Source organism: Ranitomeya variabilis, chromosome 2 (genome assembly GCF_051348905.1).
Source record: "Ranitomeya variabilis isolate aRanVar5 chromosome 2, aRanVar5.hap1, whole genome shotgun sequence".
Classification (NCBI taxonomy): Eukaryota; Metazoa; Chordata; class Amphibia; order Anura; family Dendrobatidae; genus Ranitomeya; species Ranitomeya variabilis.
Window position 1 is genome coordinate 879,482,270 of NC_135233.1, and position 20,993 is coordinate 879,503,262.

The window sequence follows — 20,993 nt, forward strand, 5'->3', positions numbered from 1 at the left end:
CTAACTGAAAAGATGGTAACAAATTGCAAGCTTTCGAGACTACATACGTCTCTTCATCAGGCAAAGACTAAAACAAATTCTGAAGAATCACATATTTATGCACAACATAGTATAGAGAAAAAAAAAAAAAAAAAAGAGGGGAAAAAAACCATGGATAAGCTAGGTGACATGAAGCAGAATTACCATGGGTGATAAACAGTTACGTCAGCTCCCTGTCCTCTCCAACAGCTGCAGGTACCTTACCTGCAATCAGAAAAAATGTAAAACCTGTCCATTTATAATGACCACGGACAAGATAAAGATCCCCAATTCACACCAGGACTACAAGATACCAGGTACATTCAGCTGCATCACTTCTAATGTGGTGTACCTAATCATTTGTACTAAATGTCCAACTGGGGGTCTGTATGTGGGGGAGACAGGGCAGAAACTGAGAACAAGGATGAATTCTCATCGCCATACAATAAAAGAAAAAAGAATGGATATACCTGTGGCAATACATTTCTGTCTCCCAAATCATAGCATTATGGACATGAAATTACTTGTATTGAAAAGTAACTTCAAAACTCAGAGAGACAGAAGAGTCTGGGAGTATAAACTGATGACGACCTTTGACACTTTATTTATTTTTATATAGCGCTAACATATTACGCAGCGCTTTACACTCTAAATGCAGGAATGAATGTGTCACACGGATTTATGTCTTTTTACATCAACTAATGAACTTGCCCCTCAGACCATGTGGGGTCATCACAACAGAACGAGACCCTAATCACAGGACAATAAAACAATCCTTATCTAAGAATTGGCCCAATATTTATGGACGTAACTGTTTATCACCCATGGTAATTCTGCTTCATGTCACCTAGCTTATCCATGGTTTTTTTCCCCTCTTTTTTTTTTTTTTTTTTTCTCTATACTATGTTGTGCATAAATATGTGATTCTTCAGAATTTGTTCTAGTCTTTGCCTGATGAAGAGACGTATGTAGTCTCGAAAGCTTGCAATTTGTTACCATCTTTTCAGTTAGCCATTAAAAGGTATCAACCACTGAGGACTCTCAATTCTAAATATTTTTCTATCTACTGGCTAACACGGTACCAAGATATATTTCTTTCCTGTAGTAATAAGCTGGCAGCAGAGCAGTGTCACTACAGCTGACCGAGACCAGTGATGTCACCTTTTAAAGACTTATTGAAATTTACTCTTGGGTTTTGGACTGACCCTTTAAAAAAACAAAACACTCATTTATAGCACGTCAACAGTCAGACTACTACAATCACCTCAAATAAAACATCAGAGTAAAGCTATGTGCACACGTTCAGGATTTCTTGCAGAAATTTCCTGAGCAAAACCGGACATTTTCTGCAAGAAATCCGCATGCGTTTTTTTCTGCGTTTTTCTCGCGTTTTTTTGCACGTTTTTTTTTTTTTGCGTATTTTTTGCGTTTTTTTTCCGGAGATTTCCCAATGCAATTATATAGTGGGAAATCCGCAAAATTAATGAACATGCTGCGTTTTTTACCGCGATGCATTTTTTTCGCGGAAAAAAACGCATCATGTGTACAAAAATTGCGGAATGCATTCTAAATGATGGGATGCATAATGTATGCGTTTTGTAGCGTTTTTATAGCGAAAAACACGAAAAAAAATGCGAAAAATCCGCAACGTGTGCACACAGCCTAAGGCAATAAGAAGCTTAGACTTTTCAGAGAACTATTCCTTTGTTCGGGATGAAGCACAGTCAGAAATACAATAGATAAAAGTATAGTTCTGAAATCTGAGTGCTTCATGATTCAATAGCTGATCATTTGTTAGAAAAAAAATTGATTTCAGTGATAAAAACTGACATGCTACCAAGTTTGAGCAAGGTCTACTACTTTTCTGATGGCTCTTCTGCACAGTATAAAAAGAGACAAAACTTTATAAAGGTATGACATAACAAGAACAATTTTGAAGTGGCAGCTGAATGGCACTGTAGGTTTAGGAGGCACTGTGAAATTCTTGCAGCTGGAGCTAGCCTCCAGAGGACATATTCAGTCCAAATCTTAACACCCTTGCAACTGGAGTGAGAAAAATATTCCTACCATTCCGTTCAATTACTGTACTGACCAGGACTACGAAGATCCGGATCATTTGTTTAAACATCGGTTACAGGGAGCCAAACCCATCAAAGGGACTCTGCAATACCATACTTTTATTCCATGTAGTGCAACAGAAAGCAAAACAAGGATTTTTTCATTCAGCAATGACAGTGAAGTACAGGAAGTGTTTGAAGGCGGCATAAGATCGGCAATGGAGGACATAACTAGATACAGTTATGGCCAAAAGTATTGACACCCCTGCAATTCTGTCAGATAATACTCAGTTTCTTCCTGAAAATGATTGCAAACACAAATTCTTTGGTATTATTATCTTCATTTGATTTGTCTTAAATGAAAAAACACAAAAAGAATTGTCCTAAAGCCAAATTGGATATAATTCCACACCAAACATAAAAAAGGGGGTGGCCAAAAGTATTTGCACTGTTCGAAAAATCATGTGATGCTTCTCTAATTTGTGTAATTAACAGCACCTGTAACTTACCTGTGGCACCTAACAGGTGTTGGCAATAACTAAATCACACTTGCAGCCAGTTGACATGGATTAAAGTTGACTCAACTTCTGTCCTGTGTCCTTGTGTGTACCACATTGAGCATGAAGAAAAGAAAGAAGACCAAAGAACTGTCTGAGGACTTGAGAAACCAAATTGTGAGGAAGCATGAGCAATCTCAAGGCTACAAGTTCATCTCCAAAGACCTGAATGTTCCTGTGTCTACCGTGCGCTGTGTCATCAACAAGTTTAAAGCCCATGGCACTGTGGCTAACCTCCCTAGATGTGGACGGAAAGGAAAAATTGACAAGAGATTTCAACGCAAGATTGTGCGGATGTTGGATAAAGAACCTCGACTAACATCCAACCAAGTTCAAGCTGCCCTGCAGTCCGAGGGTACTACAGTGTCAACCCGTACTATCCGTCGGCGTCTGAATGAAAAGGGACTGTATGGTAGGAGACCCAGGAAGACCCCACTTCTTACCCCGAGACATAAAAAAGCCAGGCTGGAGTTTGCCAAAACTTACCTGACAAAGCCTAAAACGTTTTGGAAGAATGTTCTCTGGTCAGATGAGACAAAAGTAGAGCTTTTTGGCCAAAGGCATCAACATAGAGTTTACAGGAGAAAAAAAGAGGCATTCAAAGAAAAGAACACGGTCCCTACAGTCAAACATGGCGGAGGTTCCCTGATGTTTTGTGGTTGCTTTGCTGCCTCTGGCACTGGACTGCTTGACCGTGTGCATGGCATTATGAAGTCTGAAGACTACCAACAAATTTTGCAGCATAATGTAGGGCCCAGTGTGAGAAAGCTGGGTCTCCCTCAGAGGTCATGGGTTTTCCAGCAGGACAATGACCCAAAACACACTTCAAAAAGCACTAGAAAATGGTTTGAGAAAGCACTGGAGACTTCTAAGGTGGCCAGCAATGAGTCCAGACCTGAATCTCATAGAAAACCTGTGGAGAGATCTAAAAATGGCAGTTTGGAGAAGGCACCCTTCAAATATCAGGGACCTGGAGCAGTTTGCCAAAGAAGAATGGTCTAAAATTCCAGCAGAGCATTGTAAGAAACTCATTGATGGTTACCGGAAGCGGTTGGTCGCAGTTATTTTGGCTAAAGGTTGTGCAACCAAGTATTAGGCTGAGGGTGCCAATACTTTTGTCTGGCCCATTTTTGGAGTTTTGTGTTAAATGATCAATGTTTTGCTTTTTGCTTCATTCTCTTTTGTGTTTTTTTCATTTAAGACAATTTAAATGAAGATAATAATACCAAAGAATTTGTGTTTGCAATCATTTTCAGGAAGAAACTGAGTATTATCTGACAGAATTTCAGGAGTGTCAATACTTTTGGCCACAACTGTATGTAACATGTGAATATGATTGGCACTGGTGGCTGGCTAATGTACTCCCAAAGATTATGGTAATGTAGAAGTGAATTATCTGCACCTTGTGCCTCCATCACTGTCCTTTTTGTATCCATGAAAACCAGACATTTTGAAAGTAAACAGAAATCAGATATTATGACTCAAAGATGTGTGCTGGCACCATACACAGGTGCTGCCTTTAATGCATGGGGTAAGCAGGGAACCAGACCTTGCAGGAACACGGGTGCATGTAAAATAGCATGAACAGCACATTAGAAAAAAACATGCTCACTTTCCTTTAAAACGTTTCTTCTTTATTGGAAAATTAAAACATTAAGTTTGTAGGGGTGAATGGAATTCTTGAAAGACGACAGCCGTTTCTCAATAACTGGAGCTTCAACAGACCCTTTTTTCCAAAAATCATATATTAACTCAGGTGGAGCCAAACCCCATAAACTTAGTAAGAGATTGTGGACGAGATTATATTTCACTCAGTAGAAGAGACAAATTGATGATAAGAGGTCAGTTTAAAGACTTACTATTCAACAACCCCTTAACAACATTGACGTGTATATATACGTCATATGTCATGTCTGCCCCTTTGATGTGGGCGCTGAGCCCACATCTTTTCCTGCACATGACAGCTGATTTCATCAGCTAACGTGCTCCTAACATCCACGGGTGGAATAGCGATCCTCCTGCTGCTGCTAACATGTTAAATACAGCTATCAATCTCTGAAGCGTCACTAGCTCCGCCCATCAGCCCCCTGTCACATGATTATGGGACCCCAAAGGGTTGGCATGACAACTCGGGGTCTGCAGGAGACTCCCGTGGTTGTCATTGCCAGTCTGCTATGAGCGCCACCCCGTGGCCAGCTTTCTTAGCAGATGATGATTTCTGCTGCACATAGCAGGACTGAAGCCCTGTAGCACAAGCGATCAGAAGATCACAGCATCAAGTCTCCTAAGGAGACCATTGAAGCAGGTAAAAAGTGTAAAAATGTTATTTAAAAAATGTTCACAAATTTTCTTCTTGTTACACCGTTTAGCGATCAGATTAACTTTTCATATTTTGCTAAACATCTAATCTATCAAAATATAAAAAGTTAATCCGATACATCGTATCTAACCCAAAATGGAGACGCTAGGGGTCTTTGAAAATGTGTTTTTTTGTTTTTTTTTTAAACTTTGGATTTTTTTCTATACATGTTTTGTATCTACGAACTCTTAATGACCTGGAGACTCATAATGGCAGGTCTGGTTTAGCTGTTGTGGAATTGCAGTTTTTTTTTGCAATTTTACCGCCCTTTGAATTTTTTTTTCCCGTTTTCCAGTAGACAATATAATAAAACCAATGGTGTCGTTCATAAGTACAACTCATCCTGCAAAAAGAAGCTCTCACATGGCCATATTGAGTGGAAAATAAAAAAGTTATGGCGCTGGGAAGAATGGGAGCAAAAAACGGAAACTGAAAAACCCAAGATGGTGAAGGGGTTAAAGTGAATCGGTCATCATGATTTTGCAAAGTAAACTACAGACATTGTCAAGTTGACGCTGGTACACTGATTAAAATGATACCTTGGTGGATGAGATCTGTTTTGTGGTTGTTTAATCTGTGTTTGAAGTTTTCAGTTAATGAGATTTTCGTGCTACAGGGCTGCCTGTCAGACCCGACCAGTTATTTTGACCGATCAGGACTGATGAACCCTTTGAATACCGCTGTCAGTCGTGACAGTGGTATTTAAGTTGGTACAAGAGTGTCATAAGACCCCCTTAGTAACCATCGGACGCCCGCAATGAGAATCGCGGGTCACGATGGTTGCCATGGTATCTTGAGGTCATGTGATGACCCCAGGGTACGATGGCATGTGAGATCCAGCAATAAGCTGAGTTTCACAAGCACAGTTGGTGAGACACTGACAATCTCATACACTGCTGGACATGAGTACATCTTCCTCTTGACAAATACCCCATAGATTCTCTATAGGGTTAAGGTCAGGTGAGTTTGCTGGCTAATCATGCACAGTGATACAGTTGTTTTTAGACCAGGTATTGGTGCTTTTGGCAGTGTGGACAGGTGCCAAGTCCTGCTGGAGAATGAAATTTCCATCTCCAAAAAGCTTGTTGGCAGAGGGAAGAATTAAGTGCTCTAAAATGTCATGGTAGACTGCTGCGCTGACTTTGGTCTTGATAAAACACAGTGGACCTACACCAGCAGATGACATGGCTCCCCAAACCATCACTGATTGTGGAAACTTCACACTAGACCTCAAGCAGCTTGGATTGTGCGTCTCTCCACTCTTCCTCCGAACTCTGGGACCTTGATTTCCAAATGAAATACTAAATTTACTTTCATCTGAAAACATCTTGGACCACTGACCAACAACATAGTTCTTTTTCTCCTTGGCCCTGGTAAGACTCTTCTGACGTTGTCTATTGGTTATGGGTGACTTGACACAAGGAATGTGACACTTGTAGCCCATGTCCTGGATACGTCTGTGTGTGGTGGCTCTTAAAGCAATGACTCCAGCAGCAGTCCATTCCTCGAAATGTTTGAATGGCCTTTTCTTAACAATTCTTTCAAGGCTGCGGTTATCCCGGTTGCTTGTGCACCTTTTTACTACCACACTTTTTCCTTCCACTCAACTTTCCATTAATATGCATGGATACAGCACTCTGTGAACAGACAGCTTCTTTATCAATGACCTTTTGTGGCTTACCCTCCTTGTAGAGTGTGCCAATGACTGCCTTCTGGACATCTGTCAAGTCAGCAGTCTTCCTCATGATTGTGGAGTGTACTGAAACAGACTAAGGGACCTTTTTAAACGCTTATGAAGCCTTTGCTGGTGTTTTTGTTAATTATTCTAATTTACTGAGATAATGACTTTTGGGTTTTCATTGGCTGTAAGCCATAATCATCAACATGAACAGAAATAAACACTTGAAATACATCACACTGTTTGTAATGACTCTATATAATATATGAGTTGATCTTGAAAATCTTGACCGTTATCTTTTTCTTTGCAGAAAAACTTCGTAAAGCTCTTCCGGATTCTGAGGAGCTGGCTAAGCTTTTGCCTGACTTTCAAAAGCTAGGTGAAAGCTTAAGCTATTTAAAAGGATGGCTGTCATCAGGTGGGAAAGATTTGTAAGCTTGTCCGTAATAGAATCTGCAGGAATTTTTATATTTTCCATACTGAATTTGAGAATCATTATTCACAATGATTTTTATAACAGAATTAACGCTATAAAGCAAAGCCCCCCAAAAAACATTGCTGATCTGTTTTCACAATTTCACCACAAAAAACAAACCAATATACGTTGATGGAAAAAATAAAGTTTTGCCTCTTGGAAGACTGAGGAAAAAACAAAAACACAAAAATGTAAAATCGCCTAGACTTTAAAGGGTTAAGCAAAGAAAAATAAAGGAAAACTCAGATTCGGGAGCACTTTTAACTAATGAATTCGTAGGTATAAGGAATGAAAATTAATTAAAAAAAAAAAAAAAAAAAAAGGTAGAACACTTGGTGAGTGGACATTTTTCTTTTTACCAATCACCACTGCATTGTGCCTGCTTATATATAAAAAAAAAAGAAAAATCTCTTTGCCAATACTGCGACTCTTTTCCCAAACGCCCTGATACGGCTTCCATAAGTTATAGGCCACAGGTGAAGAAACAGAATACACACATCTATGTGTGCGGAGAGTGGGAAGCACAGGAGAATAACACTCCAAGCAATAATATTAAGCAGAATTACCTACTGCCTGGGGGGAAGCTTTATTAATCAAACACAATATTCAGGTTTCATTCAAACTTTTTTTTATTATTCTTCAATAAAACAAATCACAGGAATTCAATGTGTTTAGGTGATACCTCTCCAGGAAGCAAAATAAACAAAAAAAAAACAAACTGTTTTTGTTCTCTCACGTATAAATGTGAACATTAAACACAATATCACAAAACGTAAAAAATAAAATCTCAATGCTTCATCCTGCAATATTTTCCTTTTCTTTTATACTTTTTTTTTATCCTATTACAATTAAAAGTGAATTAAAAGAAGAAAAAAAAAATGTTTTGGAAGATCAAATATTACCCCTAATCCTCCTTGCTGCCCCGTGACTCAGTGTAAGACGACTAGCTGGTGCAGAAGCCTTTCCCTCTGCTCGGTCTGTGGTTAAAGATTGCCCACTCCACCCATTGACTAAGTGGCATGGCTTTAGTCGCCACCAGTTGGCCAGGAAATGATTAGGAGGAGATTAACCCTTGTGTTCTCCCCAGAATTTCTACAAGATTGACTGAAGATCAAACAGTATATGCTGCATACTAACAAAATGTTCCTTCTAGATTTAGTGTAACGTTAAGATCTTTTGAAGCAGGTTTAGAAATTGAGGCAATCTTTGCTCTTGAAAGTCTTGACCGTTATCTTTCTATTTGCAGAAAAACTCTGTAAAGCTCTTCTGGATTCTGAGGAGCTGGCTAAGTTTTTGCCGGACTTTCAAAAGCTAGGCGAAAGCTTAAGCTATTTAAAAGGATGGCTGTCATTAGGTGGGAAAGCGTTTTTTAAGCTTAGGCATAGTAAAATCTGCAAGAATTTTATATTTTCTTATTGTCTGAATTAAAAAAAAAAATAAAACAAAAAAAAAACACTTTGGGTCACTCTTCAGTAATGGAATTTTGATGTTTTATCTTAAAGCTTAGTAATCTGAAACTTATTTTTATTATTCTCCTTCCTATTATATTTTTTATTACTATTTTATTTTTATTACTATTGTCATTATTGTTATAACAATAGCATGGGCAGTATGGTGGCTCAGTGGATAGCACTTTTACTTTGCAGCACAGGTCCTGTGTTCAAATCCCACTGAGGGCAACATCTGCCAGGAGTTTGTATGTTCTCCCCGTGTTTGTGTGGGTTTCCTCCGGGTTCTACAGTTTCCTCCCACATTGCAAAGACATACTGATAGAGAATTTAGATTGTGAGCCCCAGTGTGGCAGTGATGATAATGTCTATAATGTGCAGTGTAATAAAATGACACTATATAAGTGAATAAAATAAAAAAAAATATTTTTAAAGCACCATTAATTCAATAGATACATAAGTTCAGTAATTAAGTTAACAGTGACGGACTGGTACAGATGACCCTCGCAGGCCTACTGTCTACAAGGTGTTGGTGAAGGAGACAGCAGGTTGGGGAGTTGGAGCAGCTCCTTTGGTGGCGATGTGGCAGCGGGGTTATTGCTCACAAGTAGTAAGGGGAGACTTTGAGAGAAAATGAGCAAGCTTTTCTTCAGTGATGGTGGGAATATGGCATTGGTTCATTGTGCAGAGGAGTTTGTGGGGGCTGTATGTTAAAGCTCTTTGATGTGGTCAGTCTTGTTTTTGAAATGCGCAGCAGAGTCTTCTGCTAAAATGAGTGAGGTCTGAGGGGGCTTCGGTAAATGGAGGAGACAGTTAAGTGATGAATAATTGTTTGGCTTTGTGGGGTAGAAAAGATACAAGACTTGTGAAGTAGTCCTGTTTAGTGGAGGGTGTATCCTGCTACACCCGCATTCAGAGCCCACATCTAAGTGCTATTTACACCATGTTGTGGTCAGTACCAAACGGGGAGGGAATGAAACCATCTCATCCAAACTCTCTCCACACTTAGCGCTCACCTTGAATCACTGTACAGAAATGTATAGTGTGAGGTAAGAAACCAGCAGAGCGCGGCTCCTGCTACAATCACTATATTGCAACGTGGAGGCGAGACAGATTTCAGTTTTTTTCCTAGAACTTGAATTCTGCCCTTAAAGAGGATATCCAGTACTTCATAAAAAAAAAAAAATGTACCTAAGCACTAACAGGCAGGAAATTGCAGCTTACCTGCATGTAGTGCACAGCGCCGTTCTTCCCTGATACAGAACGGTCACAGACGCTCCTGCTGGGAATTCAGAAGCTTCTGCTGAGATCACATCTACAGAGAGGAGGCTTCTTTTTTGCTCCGCTCTGTTGATGGGGCGGGACTTCTGATGTCATTCTGATTGACAGCCGGATCCTCGCTGCCTAACTGGCCGGAAGTCCCGCCCTGTCGCTTCAGTAGAATGAGCTCCCAGCAGGAGTGGTCTGTGACCGCTCTGTGCCGGGGCAAAATAGTGCTTACATTTTTAGTTTTTATTATAAAGTCCCTGGTACCCCCTTTAATTGAATGGATTTTCTAGTACAATCACCATCCTGAGAAGGGCTATCTACTAGTATGCCATATGAACAGAAAAATCAGCTTTTTCCATCAGAAACAATTATGCAAATTGTAATAATGTCTAATTGGCAGTCCTCAGTGATTTATCGCTATGTTGAATGGGTAATTTGTTTGATATTTTCGTAATTAGCCAGCAAATCTGTACTGTTAAAACCAAATAGAAACTTGCATTTTATCTAAAGAAGTTGTCTGTACTGATATGGGGAGTTACGAGTAATTTGTACCACAGGAGAAATACTGTTAAACTAAAACCATGGCGGAATTGCTTTTTTTTTCACACGATTTCATCACACTTGGAAGTTTTGTTCCCGTTTCCAAGTACATTAGACTGTAAAATGAATGATGTAATTCAAAGCTACAACTCATCCTAAAAACAAGCCCTCAGACAGCTATGTTGATGGAAAATTCAAAAAGCTATGGCTCTTGGAAGAAGTAAAAGAAAAAAATCTAAAGGGCAGAAATGAAAAATCGCCCTTTTAAGGGGTTAGCAGAGAAAAAAAAGAGAACTCAGATTCAAAAGTGCTTCTGGCCAATTAATGGATTGCGTATAAGGAAAGTACTAAAAAATGAAAAGTAAAACTTTATCACTCAGTACCGTAATCTGCCTTCAGATTGAAAAAAACCTCTGCCAAGGTTGCTGCAATCCTTTTCATGAACTCCATGCGTGCATAGGGATGGAAACTCAGAAGTGTAACGCTCAGACTTGTTCCACGCTTCTTTAGCATCCAGCCCACAAGGATCTCATCCACCAAATGCAATATTCAGTGTTCCTGTTTTATTCTTCATTGAAACAAATAAATCATAAGAACTGTGACATTACAGGACTTCGCAAAATACACAAAAAATAAAGTGTGTTTTTTAGGTCTTTCCGGACTAAATAAACACTTAACATCAGAAAATGCCTAAAAAAATCTTAACTCTTCATCCTGTAATCGTCTCCCTTTCTTTGACTGTGTTTTTTTTTCTTTCTCCGATTACAATTAAAAGTAAATCTGTGTCTCAGGATCTCCGTGGTTCTCCCTCACTGTCCCATGTCTTGCTTTTAGATGACTGGCACAGGCCCTCTGCGAGGTCTGTAGTTAGAAGATTGCCTACCCCTGCCCATTGACTAGGTGGGCATGTCCACCAAATGTGAACTGATCAGGAAGATATTAACCCTTGTGTTCTGCGCAGAATTTCTACAAGATTGTCTGTTTTGGGATCATACAGAAAATGCTGCTCACTAACAAAACTTTCCCTTCTAGGTTTAGTGTTACTTTACTATCTTTTAAAGCAAGTTTAGAACATTAAGGTGTTTGTTGGTCTTGAAACCTCTTGACCGTTGTCTTTTTCTATTTGCAGATAAACTCAGTAAAGCTCTTCCGGATTCTGAGGAGCTGGCTAAGCTTATGCCAGACTTTGAGAAGCTAGGAGAAAGCTTAAGCTATTTAAAAGGATGGCTGTCATCAGGTGGGAAAGATGTGTAAGCTTGTCCATAATGGAGTTAGCAAGAATTCCAGATTTTCTTATTTACCATATTAGAAAAAAACATTTGTGGTCATTCATCAATAATGTCATTTTCTTTTTTTATTCTTAAGCCTAGTAAACTGAAACTTACTGTATGGACCCTTTGTCAGCTTGATCTAAAGTCTAGAATTTTCTAATTGCATCACAGCAGCTTAACTGTGGTTCAAGGAAGGGATGTCAAATATCGGTACATAATATAGTGACTTCCAGTACAGTATAGTGGCTTCCATTTTCCCTAATATGGCATATGGACAGGAAAAAAAGGCTTCTTCCACTCCAAACATTTATGTAATAAATGCTTGATAGTGCTTAGTCAGTCATGTTGAATGAGTAATATTTTGATTGATATGGTGGAATTTTGTTACAGGGAACCTGTCCGTCCCCCCCAAAATCGAAGAGCTAAGCCCACCAGCATCAGGGGCTTGTCTACAGCATTCTGGAATGCTGTAGATAAGCCCCCGATGTAACCTGAAAGATGAGAAAAAGAGGTTAGATTATACTCACCCAGAGGTGGTCCGGTTCTGGTCCGATCGGCGTCCCGTTACGGTCCGGCGCCTCCTATCTTCATAGGATGACATCTTATCTTCACGCTGCGGCTCTGGCGCAGGTGTACTTTGTCTGCCCTGTTGAGGTCAGAGCAAAGTACTGTAGTGGGCAGGTGCTGGGCCTCTCTGACCTTTCCCAGCACCTACGCACTGCAGTACATTGCTCTGCCCTCAACAGGGCAGACAAAGTACGCCTGCGCTGGAGCCACGGCAGGAAGCAAAGAGGACATCATCGTAAGAAGATGGGAGGCCCCGGACTGCGACGCCCATTGGACCGCCCTATGGGAGGTGGAGCCACATATTCATTACTGTAATGAGCGGTACCATGTGACCGCTCAGTACAGGAAGAAGCCAGGGACCGCAACAGGAGCAGGTGAGTATAATTAGACAGCCCCCGCTCCCCCTCCCCTGCCGACCCCTGGGTATGACTCGAGTATAAGCGGAGAGGGGGACTTTCAGCCCAAAAAAATGGGCTGAAAATCTCGGCTTATACTCGAGTATATACGGTATATATTAATTGAAATATAAACACTGTGCTGTAACTATTTCTAGATATAGATACAGTACAAACCAAAAGTTTGGACACACCTTCTAATAATGATATATAGTACCTTATAGAAAGCAATACCAGACTAAAATAATCATGCAGGGCATATAATGATGCCTGAACCAGAGGCTCAACCGTGTGTGTGTGTGTGTGTGTGTGTGTGTGTGTGTGTGTGTGTGTGTGTGTGTGTGTGTGTGTGTGTGTGTGTGTGTGTGGGGATAGATAGATAGATACCGTAGATAGATATATAGATAAATAGATTAACATTCTCATTTAAAGATTTTTCTGTATTTTCATGACTATGAAAATTGTACATTCACACTGAAGGCATCAAAACTATGAATTAACACGTGGAATTATATACTTAACAAAAGTGTGAAACAACTAAAAATATGCCTTATATTCTAGGTTCTTCAGAGTAGCCACCTTTTGCTTTGATGACTGCTTTGCACACACTCTTGGCATTCTCTTGATGATCTTCAAGAGGTAGTTACCAGAAATGGTCTTCCAACAATCCTGAAGGAGTTCCCAGAGATGCTTAGCACTTGTTGGCCCTTTTGCCTTCAGTCTGCGGTCCAGCTCACCCCAAACCATCTCGATTGGGTTCAGGTCTGGTGACTGTGAAGGCCAGGTCATCTGGCGTAGCACCCCATCACTCTCCTTCTTGGTCAAATAGCCCTTACACAGCCTGGATATGTGTTTGGGGTCATTGTCCTGTTGAAAAATAAATGATGATCCAACTAAACGTAAACCGGATGGAATAGCATGCCGCTGCAAGATGCTGTGGTAGCCATGCTGGTTCAGTAGGCCTTCAATTTTGAATAAATCCCCAACAGTGTCACCAGCAAAGCACCCCCACACCATCACACCTCCTCCTCCATGTTTCACGGTGGGAACCAGGCATGTAGAGTCCATCCCCTTTTCTGCGTCGCACAAAGACACGGTGGTTGGAACCAAAGTTCTCAAATTTGGACTCATCAGACCAAAGCACAGATTTCTACTGGTCTAATGTCCATTCATTGTGTTCTTTAGCCCAAACAAGTCTCTTCTGCGTGTTGCCTGTCCTTAGCAGTGGTTTCCTAGCAGCTATTTTACCATGAAGGCCTGCTGCACAAAGTCTCCTCTTAACAGTTGTTGTAGAGATGTGTCTGCTGCTAGAACTCTGTGTGGTATTGACCTGGTCTCTAATCTGAGCTGCTGTTAACCTGCGGTTTCTGAGGCTGGTGACTCGGATAAACTTCTCCTCAGAAGCAGAGGTGACTCTCGGTCTTCCTTTCCTGGGGCGGTCCTCATGTGAGCCAGTTTCTTTGTAGCGCTTGATGGTTTTTGCCACTGCACTTGGGGACACTTTCAAAGTTTGCCCAATTTTTCGTACCGACTGACCTTCATTTCTTAAAGTAATGATGGCCACTCATTTTTCTTTATTTAGCTGCTTTTTTCTTGCCATAATACAAATTCTAACAATCTATTCAGTAGGACTATCAGCTGTGTATCCACCATACTTCTGCAGAACACAACTGGTGGTCCCAACCCCATTTATAAGGCCGGTGTCACACTGGCATGTTGCATCGGATGCGAGAGCATCGGATGCCGTATGCTAATGACACTCGGCTCCTGCTCGCAGCAGAGCAGGAGCCGAGTGTCATGCGTCTGTGCTCCGATTCTCTCGCAGGGAGGATCGGAGCACAGCTGCGGAGGAGGCGGAGAAATGAATTTCTCCATCTCCTCCATTGCTGGGGTCCACTTATAACGCACATCACTCGGATAATATCCAAGTGATGTGCGTTGTCTCACTCGCACCCATAGGCTTATGGGTGCGAGTGAGCCGAGAGTTTTCCTCGGTCCGAGACAATCGCAGCATGCTGCGATTGTCTCGGACCGAGGAAAACGGCCGACAAAAAGTCGGCTGGTGGGAGCTGCCCCATAGCTGAACATTGGTCCGAGTGCAATGCGTTTTTTTATCGCATTGCACTCAGCCGTTTAAAACGTCAGTGTGACGCCGGCCTAAGGCAAGAAATGCCACTTATTAAACCTGACAGGGCACACCTGTGACGTGAAAACCATTCCTGGTGACTACCTCTTGAAGCTTAAGAGAATGCCAAGAGTGTGCAAAGCAGTCATCAAAGCAAAAGGTGGCTACTTTGAAGAACCTAGAATATAAAGCATAATTTCAGTTGTTTCACACTTTTTTTGTTAAGTATATAATTGCACATGTGTTAAATCATAGTTGTGATGCCTTCAGTGTGAATGTACAATTTTCATAGTCATGAACATACAGAGAAATCTTTAAATGAGGTGTGTCCAAACTTTTGGTCTGTTCTGTAGATATACCGTAGATAGATACAGTGGGGCAAAAAAGTATTTAGTCATTCAGCAATAGTGCAAGTTCCACCACTTAAAAAGATGAGAGGCGTCTGTGATTTACATCATAGGTAGACCTCAACTATGGGAGACAAACTGAGACAAAAAAATCCAGAAAATCACATTGTCTGTTTTTTTAACATTTTATTTGCATATTATGGTGGCAAATAAGTATTTGGTCAGAAACAAAATTTCATCTCAATACTTTGTAATATATCCTTTGTTGGCAATGGCAGAGGTCAAACGTTTTCTGTAAGTCTTCACAAGGTTGCCACACACTGTTGTTGGTATGTTGGCCCATTCCTCCATGCAGATCTCCTCTAGAGCAGTGATGTTTTTGGCTTTTCGCTTGGCAACACGGACTTTCAACTCCCTCCAAAGGTTTTCTATAGGGTTGAGATCTGGAGACTGGCTAGGCCACTCCAGGACCTTGAAATGCTTCTTACGAAGCCACTCCTTCGTTGCCCTGGCGGTGTGCTTTGGATCATTGTCATGTTGAAAGACCCAGCCACGTTTCATCTTCAATGCCCTTGCTGATAGAAGGAGGTTTGCACTCAAAATCTCACGATACATGGCCCCATTCATTCTTTCATGTACCCGGATCAGTCGTCCTGGCCCCTTTGCAGAGAAACAGCCCCAAAGCATGATGTTTCCACCACCATGCTTTACAGTAGGTATGGTGTTTGATGGATGCAACTCTGTATTCTTTTTCCTCCAAACACGACAAGTTGTGTTTCTACCAAACAGTTCCAGTTTGGTTTCATCAGACCATAGGACATTCTCCCAAAACTCCTCTGGATCATCCAAATGCTCTCTAGCAAACTTCAGACGGGCCCAGACATGTACTGGCTTAAGCAGTGGGACACGTCTGGCACTGCAGGATCTGAGTCCATGGTGGCGTAGTGTGTTACTTATGGTAGGCCTTGTTACATTGGTCCCAGCTCTCTGCAGTTCATTCACTAGGTCCCCCCGCGTGGTTCTGGGATTTTTGCTCACCGTTCTTGTGATCATTCTGACCCCACGGGGTGGGATTTTGCGTGGAGCCCCAGATCGAGGGAGATTATCAGTGGTCTTGAATGTCTTCCATTTTCTAATTATTGCTCCCACTGTTGATTTCTTCACTCCAAGCTGGTTGGCTATTGCAGATTCAGTCTTCCCAGCCTGGTGCAGGGCTACAATTTTGTTTCTGGTGTCCTTTGACAGCTCTTTGGTCTTCACCATAGTGGAGTTTGGAGTCAGACTGTTTGAGGGTGTGCACAGGTGTCTTTTTATACTGATAACAAGTTTAAACAGGTGCCATTACTACAGGTAATGAGTGGAGGAAAGAGGAGACTCTTAAAGAAGAAGTTACAGGTCTGTGAGAGCCAGAAATCTTGATTGTTTGTTTCTGACCAAATACTTATTTGCCACCATAATATGCAAATAAAATGTTAAAAAAACAGACAATGTGATTTTCTGGATTTTTTTGTCTGTTTGTCTCCCATAGTTGAGGTCTAACTATGATGTAAATTACAGACGCCGCTCATCTTTTTAAGTGGTGGAACTTGCACTATTGCTGACTGACTAAATACTTTTTTGCCCCACTGTATACCATGGATAGATCTCAATAGATATGGATAGATTTTATTGTTAGAGCACAGTGTGTCCTGTGTTGGTACCTCACCAGTTCTGTGCATAAAGGGGTCTGGCTCATTTCAGTAACTAAGCCATCCGCCATCTCTGTCTCGGTCAATGCTTAACCAGATATTAAAACACAAAGCATAAATTTTGTGGTCCAATTGAGATCTAAAGATTGGGGTATAATTTTTTTTTTCTCAACCATACGACTCCTTTAACCCTCATCCTATGGCAGTACCATGCATGCTTGTCCAGTTGAAGCATGTTAGATACAGCTAGATTTTACCTAAAGGTAAGTAAGCTATATGTTTGCACATAGATGAATGGTGGTGGTAATCTCTATTTAATCGATGTGTATGTTATGGGGAGATCAGCTTTTCTCTGCATTTGCGCATTTATTATGTCAAATTTAACATATTTGTATTAATTTGTCTAATTAGTAATTACCTCTACAGTTCTTACTGTACTGTCCAACATGTCTGGTCTTTTTCTTGTACTTGTCATTAATAAGGAGCACAGAGCAAGGAGTCTGAATTCCTTTCCAGGTTTTGCTAATATACTTTCATGCCTCACAATATTTTTTTCATCTTTTTTTTATTTTGCTGATTTTTCACAGGTCACAATTTGGTTAGAGAAGTCATAGGACCTTCTGATCTGCTTCTGTTAGGTGTGTAATGTCCTCTCTGCTGGAAATGCAAACGTGTTCAGTGCAATATTACTGCATATTCATGTGCAGAATAACAGAAGAGACAGTATGGGAGGGTGGTCAGTCAAATGAGAAGCTGTAGAAATAAGGTTTGGGGGCTTTTTTTCAATGCAAGGCTGACATTTATTTAAGTAAAGTAAGGCAGTCTCTGAGACGTCATTAGTAAAGAATGTAAAGTGCTAAAACTTTAGGATATAGGTAACATTGCAAGTGAGCACTGTGTATGGAATTTTGTGTGTCCAGGCAAGGCATGCCTTATCAAATATGATCAGATCTGCAACAGAGCCTCCAAATAGGGTGTCTAATGCACATAGGAACATACCCTAACTCAGTGTGACACCTTTTCGAGCCAATCCAAAATTGCATTAAAAAAATAGCGTTCTCGTAGAAGATGACTCAAACGCATGAGTAAGAAGCCCACAATCTATATTGATAAATCTGGTAAAGGAATAAAGGGTTGGTCTCCTAAAAATGTTGCTGTTTTGGAGTGGTTTCAATGTATATTCTACATATAGCGTTTTAGGTACTTTGGCAAAGGACACAGAAAATATTAAAGTTTTAGCATTTTACATGCCCAAACTAATAAAATGATCTCAAGTCTTGGACAGTATCATTTAACAAGGTGTTTTAGAGTGCAAACTGCATTCATTAAATAGACCCCTTAGACTTAATGGTTTTGGTATTCTTATTTTAAAAATCCATGTCAGAATGGCTATATAAATTAGTACAAAAAATAGGATATATTTTTTGTACTAATTTATATAGCCATTCTGACATGGATTTTTATATGGGTCTATACCCATTTCAAGATATTAATAAATCTTGGTGGTACCTCAAGTGTATCCTATTCATACCATTACCACCAAGTAGAGCAATAAGTAATGTATTAATGTATAGCATAATTGTCTCAAGTTAAATCCAATCTTTATTAATACACACAAAAAGGCCGACAGAAAAAAAACATAAAAAGGCCCTTTTAAACCCATTAAAAAAAATCTCGAATGTAGGAAAGTGTGGTTGCAGGTTAATTAAAGGTACATTATAATCCCAGATATTGCTTTTGAACAGTCTGAGTGTATATTCATAGACTGAGGCCCCCAATAGCCATAATGATATATAGTACCTTATAGAAAGCAATACCAGACTAAAATAATCATCCAGGGCATATAATGATGCCTGAACCACAGGCTCAACCTTGTGTGTGTGTATGTAGATAGATAGATAGATAGTTAGATAGTTAGATACCGTAGATAGATATATAGATAGATAGATTCACATTCTCATTTAAAGATTTTTCTGAATTTTCATGACTATGAAAATTGTACATTCACACTGAAGGCATCAAAACTATGAATTAACACATGTGGAATTATATACTAAAAAAAAGTGTGAAACAACTGAAAATATGTCTTCCATTCTAGGTTCTTTAAAGTAGCCACCTTTTGCTTTGATGACTGCTTTGCACACTCTTGGCATTCTCTTGATGAGCTTCAAGAGGTAGTCACCGGGAATGGTTTTCTCTTCACAGGTGTGCCCTGTCAGGTTTAATAAGTGGGATTTCTTGCCTTATAATTGGGGTTGGGACCATCAGTTGTGTTGTGCAGAAGTCTGGTGGATACACAGCAGATAGTCCTATTGAATAGACTGTTAGAATTTTTAATATGGCAAGAAAAAAGTCGGTAAGTAAGGTAAAACGAGTGGCTGTCATTACTTTAAGAAATGAAGGTCAGTAAGTCCGAAAAATTGGGCAAACTTTGAAAGTGTCCCCAAGTGCAGTGGCAAAAACCATCAAGCGCTACAAAGAAACTGGCTCACATGAGGACTGCCCCAGGAAAGGAAGACCAAGAGTCACCTCTGCTTCTGAGGAGAAGTTTATCAGAGTCACCAGCATCAGAAATCGCAGGTTAACAGCAGCTCAGATTAGAGACCAGGTCAATGCCACACAGAGTTCTAGCAGCAGACACATTTCTACAACAATTGTTAAGAGGAGACTTTGTGCAGCAGGCCTTTATGGTAAAATAGCTGCTAAGAAACCACTGCTAAGGACAGGCAACACGCAGAAGAGACTTGTTTGGGCTAAAGAACACAAAGAATGGCCATTAGACCAATGGAAATCTGTACTTTGGTCTGAGTCCAAATTTGAGATCTTTGGTTCCAACCACTGTGTCTTTGTGCGGCGCAGAAAAGTTGAACGGATGGACTCTACATGCCTGGTTCCCACCATGAAGCATGGAAGAGGAGGTGTGATGGTGTGGGGGTGCTTTGCTGGTGACACTGTTGGGGATTTATTCAAAATTGAAGGCATACTCAACCAGCATGGCTACCACAGCATCTTGCAGCGGCATGCTATTCCATCCGGTTTGCGTTTAGTTGGACCATCATTTATTTTTCAACAGGACAATGACCCCCAAACACACCTCCAGGCTGTGTAAGGGCTATTTGACCAAGAAGGAGAGTGATGGGGTGCTACGCCAGATGACCTGGCCTCCACAGTCACCAGACCTGAACCCAATCGAGATGCTTTGGGGTGAGCTGGACCGCAGAGTGAAGGCAAAAGGGCCAACAAGTGCTAAGCATCTCTGGGAACTCCTTCAACATTGTTGGAAGACCATTCCTGGTGATTACCTCTTGAAGCTCATCAAGAGGATGCCAAGAGTGTGCAAAGCAGTCATCAAAGCAAAAGGTGGCTACTTTGAAGAACCTAGAATATAAGACATAATTTCAGTTGTTTCACACTTTTGTTTTGTATATAATTCCACATGTGTTAATTCATAGTTTTGATGCCTTCATTGTGAATGTACAATCTTCATAGTCATGAAAATACAGAAAAATCTTTAAAGGGAACCTGTCACCCCCAAAATGGAAGGTGAGCTAAGCCCACCGGCATCAGGGGCTTATCTACAGCATTCTGGAATGCTGTAGATAAGCCCCCGATGTATCCTGAAAGATGAGACAAAGAGGTTATATTATACTCACCCAGGGCCGCTCACGCTGCGTTCCGGGTCCGATGGGCGTCGCGGTCCGGGGCCTCCCATCTTCATAGGATGACGTCCTCTTCTTGTCTTCACGCTCCGGCGCAGGCGTACTTTGTCTGCCCTGTTGAGGGCAGAGCAAAGTACTGCAGTGCGCAGGTGCTGGGAAAGGTCAGAGAGGCCCGGCGCCTGCACACTGCAGTTCTTTGCTCTGCCCTCAACAGGGCAGACAAAGTATGCCTGTGGCGGAGCGTGAAGACAAGAAGAGGACGTCATCGTAAGAAGATGGGAGGCCCCGGACCGCGACACCCATCGGACCAGACCACCCCCCTGGGTAAGTATTGTATTAACCTGTTTTTCTTATCTTTTAGGATACATCGGGGGCTTATCTACAGCATTACAGAATGCTGTAGATAAGCCCCTGATGCCGGTGGGCTTAGCTCACCTTCCATTTTGGGGGGGACAGGTTCCCTTTAAATGAGAAGGTGTGTCCAAACTTTTGGCCTGTACTGTATATCTCCATGTATCCTCCATTTGCAAAAGATAACCA

At 41.0% G+C, this 20,993-nt stretch overlaps 1 protein-coding gene across 11 annotated transcripts in view; it reads left to right on the plus strand.

Annotated features, from left to right (window-relative positions):
• OPA1 (OPA1 mitochondrial dynamin like GTPase) overlaps positions 1–20,993 on the plus strand; it is a 198,320-nt gene that overhangs the window by 39,515 nt on the left and 137,812 nt on the right. For 2 of the 11 annotated variants that reach the window (XM_077290337.1, XM_077290340.1), the window contains exons 4-7: positions 6,980–7,087; positions 8,391–8,498; positions 11,531–11,638; positions 17,382–17,432. In XM_077290337.1, the coding sequence (XP_077146452.1) occupies positions 6,980–7,087; positions 8,391–8,498; positions 11,531–11,638; positions 17,382–17,432 (375 nt within the window). The remainder of the gene's footprint in view (positions 1–6,979; positions 7,088–8,390; positions 8,499–11,530; positions 11,639–17,381; positions 17,433–20,993) is intronic. The other 9 variants (XM_077290338.1, XM_077290342.1, XM_077290341.1 and 6 more) reach the window with 5 other exon arrangements.